We start from the raw sequence: 14,074 nt of genomic DNA on the forward strand, positions 1-14,074 counted from the left end.
GCGGGTTCCGCCTGTTTGTTTACTCCGAGGGAGGCGGGGCGGACGTTTGCCCGCCAAGCCGGACCGGGCCGGCCTCAGTTGCCCGCGCGGGGAATGGGTCGAGCGGGGAGCGCGACGGAGGGGGCGCCTGCTGCGCGCGGGTCCCGCCGCCCGGCCGCGCCCCTCGGGGGATCCCCGGCTCCCGCACAAGCCCGAACTTGCCTCCGGGAGGCGGCGAGGGGGCGGGGCCTGTGACGTCAGGGCGGGGGCGGGGCCCGGCTCCGGGGCTGCGCTGCCGCTGCCCGCTCGCCTGGCAGAGAGACTCTGGCCGCCGCCGCCGCCGCTCCAGCTCGCCGGGGTCGCTCTCCTGCCTCGCCCGCCGCCGCCACCGCCGCCGCCGACGGAGCCCCTGCGCTGCCCAGAGACCCCCGCCCCGCCCCCGGAGGGTTCATGCAGCTGCAGTAAGTGGGGCGGGCGGATGCCCGGGGAGGGACCGTCCCGTCGGGGGAGGCGGGAGGGCGCACGTGGCTGCAGGGGGCGGCAGCCCGGATCGGGGCGGGGCGGGAGGAAGGGAGACGGACCCCCCCCCCGCGAAGCTGGCACGGCGCGGTTTGTTTACAAACACGAGCCCGGCGCGCGGGGGCTGCTCCGCCCGCCGCTTCGCCCCTGCCGACCGCCCCGTCTCCGCTCGCCCCGCAGACCCCGCCGAGCGCCATGGCCAGACCACTGCAGGACGGGAGCCGCGCCGAGCCGACAGCAGCTGTGTCCGGGAGCCCAGCCTGCCCTGTGGGGGGGGCGCTGGCCCTGCCGCCCCCCCTCTGCCGCGCGCCCCTCGCCTCGCCCCCCCGGCTGAACGGCCTCTGCCGCTGCGGGATCGGACACGAGACCTTGCGGATGCGCTCCGGGGCCACGCGAGGTGAGTGCCTGGGGAGGGGGCTCGAGGGGGCGGGGCGCCTGTTGCGGGGCGAGGGGAGGGCGGCGGGACCCACAAAGCGCCTCTGAGCATGGGCAGAGCTCCTCCCCCAACCTCGGGGTCCCAGCCAGGGCGGTGGTTGTTCCGCAGGAGCTGTCCCGCAAGGAAAGGGCTGGCGCGCCCCCGGGCGCGGGGCAAGAGGGGCGCGGCTCAGCCCCTCGGTCTCCCAGCCGCAGGTGCCCGCGGAAGAGGGGCGGACCCTCCGCTCCTCTCCCCACCTGAGCAGTCCTGGAGGTCGGGCACAGCCCAGCCCCTTTCTGCGCCCCCGCCCGTCAAGGACAGACCTTTGTTTTTCCGCGACTGGCGCTCCTCCTTTCGGAGCGCTGCGTCTACTTGCGGGCAACACGCGGCGGCTACGAGCACGTGGGAAGGGGCTCAGGCGAGGCACCCAGATCGGGAGCCAGCCTGTTCTCTGATGGGCTCCTTTTATTGCTCCCCCACCAAGACCAGACCACTTTCCGCACCCCTAGATCCCCGGGAATCGTGCGCGCAGGTGGCAGGCATTGGGCGGGGGTCTCGCGGGTACCCCGCTTGCCCCTGTCTGCTTTGGTCCCGCCCCACTCGGCCGCACTGCACCTAGGGGGTGCCCCCCAAGCGCCCTGCCCTCCTTGAGCCTGGCGTGGAAACGCTGACTCATCAAAAAATTGCGTGTCTTGGGGGGGGGGGTAGACTATGGCAGGGGCCGCCCCCAGCTAAGCGCTGCGAGGAGGAGCATCCCTGGCGGAGAGCAGCGAGTGGCAGCCCCCTTGCAACCATCGCCCCCCCCCCAGTCTCCCGGGGTGGGGGTCTGCAGGGCCAGAGGCAGCTTGGGGCGCGCTCCCCGCGGCGCGCTCGCCCCAGCCAGCCAGCCAGCCAGCCAGCCGGGGGGCCCGTGTCCTGGAATGATCCCTTTTCCCTCCGCAGTTGCCAAGGAGACAGGAAACGGCCCCCTCCCGCCCCTCCTCGGCTTGCTGCTGCCCTCCCCGCCTCGCCGCCCTCATCGCCGCTGCCTTCCTCCCGCAGGCGACGCGCCCGCCGCCGCCCCCCGCCCGGAGGAGCCCCCCGTCCAGCTCAGGACCCCCGCGCCCGGCCTGGAGAGAGCCATCGGGGCGCGCCTGCGAGTCCTGGGAGACCAGTTCCAGCGCGAGTACGCGCACAGGGTAAGTCGGTGCCAGGGGAGGGGACGGGGGGGGGGGCGTGTGCCCGGGATGGGATGCCGGTGGCCCCACCGCCCAGCCCCGTCCTCCGCCGCTTCTTTGCCCAGGGAGCTGGGCAGGCGCCTCCGCCGCCGCTGACTCATCTCCTATAAATAGCGCGGCATGGCAGGCAGGCGGGCGGGCGGGCACGGGAGCCTGGGCAGGGCAGTGCCCGTCCCTCCGCCTCCGCGCCCCGCTCACCTGCGCCCTCTCCTCCTCTCCCCGCAGGAGCAGCGCCGGCCGCAGGGCGCCCTCTGGGGCCGCGTCTCCCACTTCGTCTTCCAGCTGCTGGGCATCTTGTACAACCTGCCGGCGGAGGGCCTGGCCGGCCTGCGCCCCAACTAGCCGCCTCCGCCGCCTCCTCGTGGTCCTCCTGCTGGCCAGGGGGGAACCCAGCCGGGACTGGAGCCGCCCCCCCGCGCCGTCGCGGGCCGTGAGCGAGGGGGGGGGGCGCAGGGCTGCTTCCTTCTTCTGCCCCCAGCCCAGCAGTGCCTTAAGGAGAGCTGCTCAGCTGGGACGCCAAGCAAGTTAGCACTATGTCAATACTGTTCAATGGAGCCTGTACATGGGGGGGAGGGGGGGAGACAATTGCACAGGGTCCGGTTTCCTTCTGGGGGGCGGGCCAAGCTGTAAATAGGGGGCGTGGCCATCTTGTACATAGGGGGGGGGGGCTGTACAGGGAAGCTGCTGTGTGTATATACATCCTGTGGACAATCTACAACTTGTACAGGAGAACTTGGTGCTGCCTGTAGATACTTGAGGGGGGGAGGGGGGGTCCAGGATCTGTACTTTGGGGGGGAGGCAGAATTTTGTATGTTTCCTTTTCAATAAAAACTGGACTAAGAAGTTGTATTGTCAAGGCCTACATGTGATTTTTGCTTGTGAACAGAGGACAGAGAAAGTGGCTTTGCCCCCCAAGGTCAGGCCTGGCAGCAGCCACTCTCCAGCCGGTGGGGGGGGAGGCCTTCTCGGTGGAGCTGGGGGGCTCTGAGCCACACCTTGGTACGTACAACTGGAGAGGGGAAGGCCCCCACTGGAGCAGGCCGTGTGGGATATTGGTCAGTGGGGCTGACTGAGCTGTTGCGATCCTGAGGGCTGCCCCACGGAGCTCAGGGCCCAGAGGGAGATCAGCCCAGGTCTTTTGAAGCCCCAGCCCCCCTCCCTCCGGCAAGTGCCAAGGTGACCTTTCTCCCCAGGAGGAATGCAGAGCTGACCCCAACGGCAGCCCCGCCCTGCCTTGGCCAGCCTCACCTTGGCTTCCTCAAACAGCAGGGCGGGCATTCGGCTGACCCTCTGGCTGCTTGACCACAAAGCAGCCCCACCCTCCCATGATGCTGGGCCAGGAACAGAGGCCTGTGCCGGGAGTCCCTGGGCAGGACCCCCCCCATGCCCGGCTCTGCCAAGCCACAGAAGAGCACCTGGCCAGGTTAGCGGGGGGGGGGGACCACCTTCAGCCCCAACTGCTGCTGGGCACAGGCCATTGCCTGGCCCCCAAACTGCCTCCCGTGCCCAGACAGGCAAGAATAGTCTAGGGCCCCCTGGGGGAAAAGAGGAACAGAGGGGGTCCCCCAATCCCCTCCGTTTAAGGACAAATAGGCTCCAGTCAAACGCGCTGCAGGAGAGAAATGGTACTAAAAAAAGTTTATTGAGTAACACACACACAGACACCCCTCCGTAGCAATGCAGGAAGGGGGGCATCAGCAACAGCCCCCCCTTCCCAAGGCCAGAGGTGTCACAGAGGGAAGTGCCCCATGGGGCTGTGGGCAGCTGGTCCAGGACTACCAAGGGCTCAGGCGTTCCACCATCCCGTTGCCCCTCATGCCGTCAAAGAAGAAGAAGTTGTTGAGGGGAGCATCCCGCTGAGAGAGGGCCTGGAGAAGAGGGGGGGGGGGAGGCAGCGTGAGCAAAGAGGCAGAGCTGGGTGGGAAAAGAGGGGGCCCGGAAGACCCATGCTGCCAGGGCCAAGGGGGCAGCCAGGATCCTCCCCACTCCTCTCCAGGAATGTTCAGAGTTGTGGGGCAGGGGGAAGAGACACCAGATATGGCCTGCAGCTGTGCTGCTTGTGGGTGGGGCCGCAAGCAAGAGCCGCTCCCCCCGCCCCGTGGGGAATCCAGGGCCACAGGCCTCACCTTGACCACCTCCTGGCCCAGCACTCCTCCGACCACAGCGCAGACGGGAGCCACTTCGGAGCAGCAGGAGCTGAGAGAGAAAAAGGGGGTGTCGGAGGGGGGCCTCTTTGCGGAGCCCCCACAGAAGCAACATGCCAAGGGGAGCGTTTTTGGCAGAGGGCAGCCACAGCTCAGTGTAGTCGGGGCAACCCAATCCCAGCCTGGTGTTGTCCGTGGGCATTCCACACAGTCCTGAGGGGGCTGGGCAGGCTGCCCCCCTCCCATGCTCCAGACAGCCTTGCTAAACATAGTCCCCAGCCGCCCCCCCCCCACATTCTTCCTCTCCCAACATTCTCCGTAACCCCTGGTGGGTCGCAGGCAGAGACATGCCAATGGGGTGGGGGGCTCAGAAGCCTCGCCTGAGGGGCACAAGAGGGCCTTCCGCTGCCCCCTCCCTCCAGGAGGAAAGCAGCCGCCGCCCTCCCCAAGGTCACAGAGCTGCCCCCTCCATTCCCACAAGCAGCAGTGCAGCACTGCGGCACCCGGGATTGCCCAGCGACTGAGGCCCTTTCAGGATTAACGGCCTGAACTCGCCCAAGAGAAGGCACGGCAGCCGCTCCCTCAGCCACGTGGAGCGGAATGGCCAGCGCTCAGAGGAGCCCGGCAGCTGCTCTGGCCCTGCAGACCCACGTGAGCCTTCAGAGGGTCCGGTCAGCCCTCCCAGAGAAGGGGGAGACCAGTGTGGTCCGGCCAGGGTTGAGCCACCGCCCTTCCCAAAACGCTGGAGGTGGGGCAGTGCAGCCCGGGCATTCAAGGTTCCGTGACTCGGATGTGCCATGGGGGACAAGGCAGCAGCAAAGCCTAGCAGTGGGGGTCCGTCCTCAGGGGTCGTGGCCCCCGGGCAGCCCCTCCTCCGTGGAGCAGGCTCAAGGGGCCGCCACCCACCTGGCAAAGTCATCTGGGAGCAGGTCAGCCGCGACCCCGAGAGAGGCTAGCACATCAGCGCGCATCTGGAGGAGCACCTCGGCGTCCTCTGAGCAGCTCTGGAGGGAAGGGTCCCGGCCCTTGAGGGTCCGGAATCTCAGGAGCACTGCAAGAGGCGGCGGCAGAAACAGCATCACAACCTGTCGCAGCGGGCAGCGCTTCCCAAAGACCCCCAACCCAGACCCCACACCGTGTCTGCTGTGGGGGGCAGGTTCACATCCAAACGACCAAACTCTCCCTTGGCTTGGCTGGGCAATGAGACCCAGGGGCAGCCACCTCCAGCTCCCTCCACCCTGAGGGGTACGTGGGGGGCAAAGAACATGCAGACGGTCCCGTTTGCGCCAAGTGCCCAGCCTAATTGCTCCCGAAGGCCAAGGCAGCTCCTCCCAGGGCCAGCAGGCAGCCTCTTCCTCCCCCTGTGCACCCCCGGAAGGAAAGGCCTTTGCACAGACCGCCTCCAGAGGCTGCGCATGGGTTCAGCCAAGGCAAAGCAAGAGCGATCTGCTTAGCGCTCGGTTGCGCGTGGGCCAGAGCCCACAGCTAAGCAGGTCCGCTTCTCCCACCCGATGATGGGGAGGGACAGCAATCCTGTTCCGTTCCTTTAGGGATCTCTCTGGTGCACGGGATCTTGGCAGGATTACTTTCCCTCCCTATCAGCTGATGTGAGTGTGTGTTGGGGGAGGGAAGCGTTCCTGCTGCAATGCTGCTGGCCTTTAGGCCTCCCTCAGGGCTGCTCTCTCCTCCTTCCAAAGAAGGGGAAGCTGTTTCCAAAGGCTCTTTGCAAAGTCACAGCCCCACCCACCTGCCAAGTTTGGCTGGCGGCTGCACCAAGGTCAGACCTGGCCTCAGGCAAAGCCCCACCCAACAGCAAACACAGCCTACTTGGCCCGCCCAATTCCTTTCTTGCCCTGCTGGAAGAGAAGTGAGATCACCCAGCCAAGCCAGAGCCACAGGGTCAAGGGGCAGCTGATGTCGCAGAAGACTGAATCGGGATTAAATCCGACCATCACAGATTGGAGAGCTGGGCCCAAAGTAGCAGAAGGAATCTCAATAAGGACAAATGTCAGATTTCCGCACTTAGGCAGGAAGAACCAGATGTGCCAATATAGGATGAGGGACATGTGGCTCACTAGCAGGACATGCGGAAAGGACCCCAGGGTCTTGGTGGACCACAAGCTGAACATGAGTCCACAGTGTGAGGCAGTAGCAAAAAAGCCCAAATGCTAGAAGTCCAATGTCCAGATCCAGGGAAGTAATAGTTCCACTCTATTCTGCCTTGATCAGACCACACCTGGAATACTGTGTCCAGTTCTGGGCACCACAGTTTAAGGATATTGACAAGCTGGAACATGTGCAGAGGAGGGCGACCAGGATGATCAAGGGTCAGGAAACCAAGCCTGATGAGGAACGGTTGAGGGTGTTGGGGATGTTTAGCCTGGTAGAGACTGCGATGGAGATATGAGAGCCATCTTCAAGTATCTCGAGGGCTGTCCCATGGAAAAGGGAGGAAGCTTGTTTTCTGCTGCTGCTCTGGAAGGTAGGACCTGAACCGATGGAGTCAAATGGCAAGAAAGGACATTCCAACTGAACATCAGGAACAACTCTCTGACGGTAAGAGCTGTTTGTCAGTGGAATGAACTTCCTTGGGAGGTTGTGGACTCTCCTTCCCTGCAGATTTTAAAGCAGAGTTTGGATGACCACCTGCCATGCGTGCTCGAGATGAGATTACTTCATTGCAGGGGGTTGGACTAGATGACCCTTGAGGTCCCCTGCCAGCTGTAAAATCCTACAATTCTGTGATAGCAAAGCCTCCCTGGCACCCCAGCAACAGGGTGGCAGGAAGAGGGGACTGGCTAACCCCACTGCTGTTATCCTAAGTTCTCACACCCCTCAATTACTATATATATATACACAGACAAGAAGCTGGCATCAACACCAACTGGCCCTCCAAGGAAATGGCCCACCTCCTGGTGCCCCCTCCCTCATGCTCTGAGCCCAGGTGGCCCTTGCCAGCCCAATGAAACTGGCACCAACAGCCCACGTAGTTCCCTGTCCAAAGATGCCATTGCTGCCCCCTCCTCCCAGACCCCTCTCAAACACCAATTAATTCAGAATGCCTCCACTTTGTGTAGCTAAACCCCAAGATGCAAGAATCTCACTGCACTGATGCCAAGCATTAGTAGAATAGCAGCAGCAGGAATGGCAGAACAGGAGAGTTGAAAGGGACCCCAAGGGTCATCTAGTCCAACCCCCTGCCATGCAGGAATCCAAGCTGATAGGAGGGAAGGGAAGGCACTGTGTTTGAGGAGAAGTCGGGGGAAATCTCCCCTGAGGAGGTTCTTGACAACCCCTCCCTCCCGCTGCCCTGGGACTGTCTCAGCACTCTCCCCTTTGCGAAGGCCCAACAGGGGCTGCCTGCGCACACCAGGCCCACACAAAGGCCTTGAAGCTCCCCCCATTGGGGATGGGGAGGGGGAAACCATGAGGGCAAAGGAGAAAAATGAGCTTCAGAAGCAACACGGACTGGAGCGAGACCAAGACACAAAGCAGCTCTTTGATTTGTGCAATCCATAGATGCTGCCCCAAGAACTAGGCCTCTTACCCAGAGCAAGGCTGATCAATAAGGACACACATGAAGCCCCACTGGCGGGAAAGAGGGCTCCCACTTCCTCCTGCCTTGGACGGTGGCAAGGGGCAGAGCGGCTGCTGCTTAGAGCCCGGCAGCCTTGCCCTGGCAGGGAACCAGGTGGACCAGCCCACGGCTACCGCCCCCCCGCAGGCCCCGCTGAAGAGAGCTGGGTCCTTGTGCCACCAAGCAGATTTGTCCCAGGGATGAATGCCGGGCCTGTTCCAGAGACAGCCCCCCAAGCCCCTCTGCCCCCCACCTCGGCTGCACACGGGTGGGACTCTCCTTGGGAGCGCAAGGGGCTCACGTGCCGGCAAGCGGGACACAGCTTCATTGTCTACTGGGGACCAGGAGTCATGTGGTCCTAAGAGCAGTCAGGTGACCAGCTGCAACACCAACTGCCCTCCTGCTCACACACTCCCCCCCCCCCCACATAAACGCTCCCGCTGGCCTCCAAAGGGAGCATCTCACCTTGAAGAAGGAAGTAATCAGGGGCCGTGCGCTTCAGGGCAGCCTTGGCCTTCTCGCCGCTCCAGTCGACGGTCAAGGCCTCTTTCAGGAGGCAGAAATTCACACACTGGGGGGAGAGGACAGAGAGCCCCACCAGGGTCATGTGTGCAGCTGCCTGGCTTAGCTTTCGGTGGCACAGCCACTGTTTTCAGCGTTAAGAGAGCAGGTGCTACCTTTCTGTTCTCCTTTTTCACAGTTGCTCCTTCTGAACGGCCCGGCTCCCCCACCCAGAGACCTCCACAGCAAAGGGTGGGAGGTTGAGGAATGGCATTTGGGCAGGAAAAGTGGTCTGGACCCCTTGCAACCCCAGGAAGGTCACTGCCATGGATGCTGAGTAGCAGCGGGAGGCACCGGCTGGGAAGAAGGCTCAGAGCCTGGGGGCGGGACAATGATGCCTGGTCAGAGAAGAAGAGGGGGCAGACGGGGAGGAGGAGGAGGAGGGTCGCAAGCTGAAGAGGCAACAGGGTTTGGTGAGCAGGGAGAGGCTGTGGCAGAGAGCAGACCAGGATCAGAGGCAGGAGACAAGAGAGGAGGCAGGTTGCTGGAGAAGCCAGGGGGTCTCTCCCTCCTGCTGTGACCAGCTCCCCTCCCCGCTGGTCTCATAGAAGCCAAAGAGGCATGAAGAAGGCAGAGCAAAGGCAGGCAAGAAGAAGGGACTCCCCTGTGGGAAGGCAGGGGTCTCCAATCCTTGAAATCGCCTCATTGGGGCAAGATCTACCAGGAGGCCTGGCCTCCTGAGCTGTTTTGTCTCTTTGAATCAAGAGAGAGAACTTCACTGGCACTGTGTGAGTTATCGATGGCTTGATCCTGACACCCCCCCCCCGGGGCAGGGGGTTGAGGAAAGATGGGGCCTGATCTGACAAGCAGCAAGGAGAGCCGCCTCCTGACACCACGCTGGGCCAACTCATGACTTACAAAGTGCGCCCTACCTATGCAGGAAGGGGCTGTGGGGCTGCTAGGATGCACACAGAAACCGCCAGGAGCAGCTGAGTTGCACAAAGCCGCCAGGGACGGGGAGCAGAGCTCTGCAAGAGAGCATCCCAGACTGATCTCTGGAGACCATGACCTGCGAAGTGGGTGCAAGAGGCAAGAAGCAGCTCTTGGAGCTCTGAGCCGTGCCTGACACTCTGGCCTCCATCCTCCAATACCTGCAGTGGTATAACCAGGTGAGAACCATTAGGAGGCTGCACATCTGGCAGCCCACACGGAGGCTTGGTTTGAGGAGAGGAGATGGCAGCTGCTTTGCCCTCTCCAGCCGGGGTTTGGCTTATCTATGCTATCAGAACCCAGGCTCAGGGCTTGGCTGTCCTTTACAAACCTGGGTCACAGCCCATGGGGAAAAGCAAAGCAGCTGTGATCTCTTGTGTTGGGAGCTTCACTAAGCCATGGTGCAGCTTAGACCAGTAGCTCAAACCTAGCAGCTTGCCATGCAAGCTCAGAACTGGCAGGTTTATGTACTTAAAAGACATAGAACTGGCCAGAAACCTGGTTTCTGCCTCTTCAGTTGTAGAAAGAAGCTCCAGAAATCCATGGGCGCGGACTGGAGATGGCTTAGATTATGAATGGCCCGGGCACTGACTGCGGTGTTTGCTAACAGACAACTATCAATGAACCACCAGTTCTTTATTTGTTACAATTAATAACCCATCCTTTCTCTTGAAGGACCCCAGACAACCACGTGCACCCACCATCACCATCACCACCACGACCCCACCCCTCTCACACAGCCCACCACTTCTGTGGGCCTCCCTGCCCCTCCCTAAGGAAGAATCCCAAAATGCTTCCAAGATATGAACCCTAGAAACCTAGCTATATAGGGCAGAGGCAAGTTGACTCAATGGGCCTTCTCTGCTCCAGTCAGAGTCTGCCCAGCCCAGCTGAAGCGCAGAGCTTCCTGCAAGGATCAGTCCTTACAATGCACTTAGGACCCAGAAGGGCCTTGCTTTTGTCCGTATAGTGAGCAACAGGACACAACATCCTTGCCTTTATCGTTTTGCACAGAGGCATTAAACTGAGGCAGAGGCCATGATCTGCCCAATGCCAGGGCTAGATGGGGTTTCCACATGAGGCTCATTCACTCCCCTGAACTATTCCTTCTCATCTCGGCATCTTTTAACTCAGGGATAGGACAGCTGTGACACCAAGACTCCGATGGTCGGGAACAAGGGGAATTCTAGTCCAATACCACCTGAAAGGCCACATGGTCCCCACCCGGCTCTTGTGGGAAGGGGAAGGCCGGGACGGTGAGCTTGTCTGGAGCCCAAGCAAAGAATGAGAAGCCCCTGACAGACTGAGAGGGCTGCCCTGGGGCAACAGCAGACCTGCCTGAGGGAGAGGGAAGAGGAGGAGAAAAGGCAGACTCAGCTCAGGGGAGTTTTGGGGATGAAGACCAGGAATGCAGCTATGTGGCCACTGCCTTATGTGGCGTGGGGGGGCGTGGGGGGGGGGAGGAAGCAAGGCACAGACCCGCTCCTGCCTCCGTTCCAAATGGCCAGAGAGCTCTCCCAGCACGCACCTTCTTCACCAGCGTGGTCTCTGTGAAGTCCAGCTTGGCTTTCTTTGCGTCCGGTCCATCCTCCACTCCCTGGCCGGCTTTGGCAACCTTCGTCTTCTCTCTGCAAGGCACAGAAGCAAATTAACACTGCGGCCCCCTCCCCTCCGGCCAGTGGAGGACCCCTGCTCCCCAGCGGCCTGAGTTTCAACTGGTTAAGAGTCGGCACAGAGCTAGAGAGGAACCTGGAGAGTGGCCACAGGATGGCTCTCGGGCTCCCTCCAGTGGCCAAACTCCAGAGAGGTTTCCCCAAGCAGCACCTGACAGGCCTACAGCCCCCCCCCCGGCATTTCCCAGCCCCATTCCCAGCTCCCAGGCAGACTCACTCCACAAATTCGTGCTCGCCCAGGTTGGCAAACATGTAGCCGTGGTAGCCAAAGACGTCTCCCGCAAAGAACTTGACACCGTTCTTGTGGCATATTTGGTCAATCTTCACCAGGACTTCCTGGGAGCAGCACGTCACGCAGACCTGGAAGGCGAAAGCCCCGGGGCCAGAGGTCAGCTGCCTGAGCATATTATTCGAATTGTTTATTCAACTTGTATGCTGCTCTTCGTTCAATGATCACAGGGCAGCTTACGACAGAAAAACACAAAATGCAGAACATAATATAAAAAACCCCAATAGCCGCTCTGTACAGACACAGTTTAAAAGGCCGCAGATTTCATCAGCCCAAGACCTGGGTGAAGAGGAAAAATTTCGCCTAGTGCCTAAAGGTGTATAATGGAGGTGCCAGGCAAACCTCCCTGGGGACAGCATTCCACAGGTGGGGAGCCACTGCAGAAAAGGCCTTGTTCTCATGTCGCCACCCCCCAGACCTCTCATCTAGCTCAGGCTGCCAAGTGGCCTATGGGACAGAGACTTTCTAGGAAGTCTAGGACAGAAAGGGCCTTCATTGTCATCTCCTCTCCCCTACATGCCGGCTGGCCTCTGCTTTAAGACCCCCTCTGACAGCACAAGAGAGGGCAATCTGGGAGCAGAGGCATTGTGAAAATGGTGGCCCAAAGTGTGCCATTGGCACCCCTCGCTGGCTTCTCCCGCCAGAACTCACCACGTCAAAGTGGGTGAAGAACTCCTCGGGCTTCTGTTCGACGTTCCCAGGGTCCGCTTTCACGTCCACCATGGGGTTGAGGTCCTGAGCCCGCTCCAGCGAGGCTTCTGCCCTGTTCTTGCCCAGGGACCCCCCAGGGATCAGAAACTGAGCTTGCGTATCTTCTGGTGACACCTGGGAGGGGAGAAGGAAGTAATCAGAGCTGGGCAAAATCCCAGGCCTCCTGGGAGAAACAGCAGCACCAGGACAAATGAACCTCACCTGAAGCCACACAGCAAAAGGTTTCGTTTATTTACTGCATCTACGTCCCACCTCTTCCTCCAAGGAGCTCAAAGTGGCGTACATGGTTCTTCCCCTCCTACAACAACCCTGTGAGGTAGGAACTTCTACCAGGGACTTCTAGCAATTTATCTCTGGAAAGCAGAACCACGGGAGGGAAGAAAGATCTCAGCATGGTTCATTTGCATGAAAATGCAAGCTAAAAAACCACAGGAGGGAAGAAGGGGAAGAAGACGAGAGGGTATTGCTGCCCTTTGCTATTATTGTATTCAGCAACTGGAGTTTTATGGTTTAAACTGCTCTGTGGTCTCTCAATGAAGGGTGGTCTATAAAGTTAATAAATAATAATAGTAGTAGTAACCACAGGGCCTCCTGTTCCAAGCTCATTTCATTCACTTCTTTAGGTTCAAGGATGCCTAAAAGGTTCCCGTCCCCATTTTATCCTAACAACAACAACAACACAGTAAAGTAGACAAAGCTAAAGCACAGCGACTGAGCCCAGGCGGCCCCGTGAGCTTTGTGGCTGAGTGAGGGTTTAAAAGTGGGGCTCCCTTGCTGCAGTCCTGGGTTCTGTCATTTATTTATCAAATTTGTCTATTGCACTCCTTCTGAACCAAAACAAGCTAACAACCCCCTCCCCCAACACATGTAAAAGGGTATCAGATGTTAATCAGCCCAAGGCCTGGTTGAAGGAAGTTTTCACCTGGCACCAAAAGGTGTATTATGAAGGTGCCAAGCGAGCCAGTCCATTACCGAGGGAAGACACCAGTCCAGCACTTCCACTGATGTAAAGAGAAGTAGAGCTACGAGTCATCAGCATATTGCTGACAATGCCAAACCTCTGGATCAGGCTTCCTCAACCTCGGCCCTCCAAATGTTTTGAGACTACAGTTCCCATCATCCCTGACCACTGGTCCTGCTAGCTAGGGATCATGAGAGTTGTAGGCCCAAAACACCTGGAAGGCCAAGGCTGAGGAAGCCTGCTCTGGATAATCCCACTCAGAGGTTTCATGTTAAACAGCACAGGGGATAAAATCAAACCCTGAGGAACCCCACATTGAAGGCTCCATCGGGCCAAAGAACACTCCCCCAGCAGCACCCTCTGGGAACAACCATCAAAGCAGGATTGGAACCACCGCAAATAGGGGCCAGCCACCCTGAACTTGGACAGCCATCCAGAAGGATTCTTTCTTCTTTGGTGATCCCTGGCAGCCGAGCAAGATTGTCTTCCACAAACACAACCTTAACAGTGAGTCCGTAAGTGACTGTGCAGCCAATTCTGGATCCACACGTCCTTCCACAGTGGGGACATGGGTTTCCAGGTGGGAGTTGCTCACGGTGTGGATTTGCCAAGCGTGGCTTCCTCTTCGCATGTTTCTCCCTTGCGTCCTGAGTTCGAGTGTCTTCAAAGCCCATGACACCTTTGGTCAAGGCTGTTCTCTAACTAGAGCACTCACAGGTCAGTGTTTCACAATTGTTTATACTACATTTTTTAAGATTTACCTTGAGAAAATCCTAAAACCTCTTTTGTTGACCACCAGCATTGTGCATTCGATTTTTAAGTCTGGAATAGAGTAGTTGCTTTGGAAGATGATAATCAGGCATCCGAACAACATGACCAGTCCAACGAAATTGATGTTGAAGAATCATTGCTTCAACACTGGTGATCTTTGCTTCTTCCAGTACACTGGCATTAGTTCGCCTGCCTTCCCAAGTGATATGTGTTAAAAATTTCTGAGACCCTGTTGATGGAATCTTTCAAGTAGTTGGAGATGGCATTTTCAAGTGGTCTGTGTTTCACAAGCATAGAGTAAGGTGACCACCTGGGGTGACCCTACTG

At 59.8% G+C, this 14,074-nt stretch overlaps 2 protein-coding genes across 5 annotated transcripts in view; one reads left to right on the forward strand and one right to left on the reverse strand.

Annotated features, from left to right (window-relative positions):
• Positions 1-312: 312 nt before the first annotated feature.
• LOC309375718 (uncharacterized protein) lies at positions 313-2,687 on the forward strand. The gene is made up of 4 exons (XM_081921620.1): positions 313-440; positions 679-895; positions 1,856-2,091; positions 2,356-2,687. The coding sequence occupies exons 2-4, from the start codon at positions 694-696 to the stop codon at positions 2,470-2,472; spliced, it is 555 nt and encodes a 184-aa protein (XP_081777746.1). The 5' UTR covers positions 313-440; positions 679-693; the 3' UTR covers positions 2,473-2,687.
• A 1,066-nt stretch (positions 2,688-3,753) lies between these two features.
• The window catches only part of SAE1 (SUMO1 activating enzyme subunit 1), a 32,812-nt gene continuing 22,491 nt past the window's right edge, over positions 3,754-14,074 (reverse strand). For all 4 annotated transcript variants that reach the window (XM_081922233.1, XM_081922231.1, XM_081922232.1 and 1 more), the window contains 7 exons: positions 11,956-12,129; positions 11,233-11,375; positions 10,871-10,970; positions 8,317-8,422; positions 5,181-5,325; positions 4,257-4,326; positions 3,754-3,998 (listed from right to left, as the gene is read on the reverse strand). In XM_081922233.1, coding sequence (XP_081778359.1) covers positions 3,906-3,998; positions 4,257-4,326; positions 5,181-5,325; positions 8,317-8,422; positions 10,871-10,970; positions 11,233-11,375; positions 11,956-12,129 — 831 coding nt within the window. In that variant the 3' untranslated portion in view covers positions 3,754-3,905. The remainder of the gene's footprint in view (positions 3,999-4,256; positions 4,327-5,180; positions 5,326-8,316; positions 8,423-10,870; positions 10,971-11,232; positions 11,376-11,955; positions 12,130-14,074) is intronic.

The sequence above is a fragment of the Podarcis melisellensis genome (genome assembly GCF_964234715.1).
Source record: "Podarcis melisellensis genome assembly, chromosome: 8".
Classification (NCBI taxonomy): domain Eukaryota; kingdom Metazoa; phylum Chordata; class Lepidosauria; order Squamata; family Lacertidae; genus Podarcis; species Podarcis melisellensis.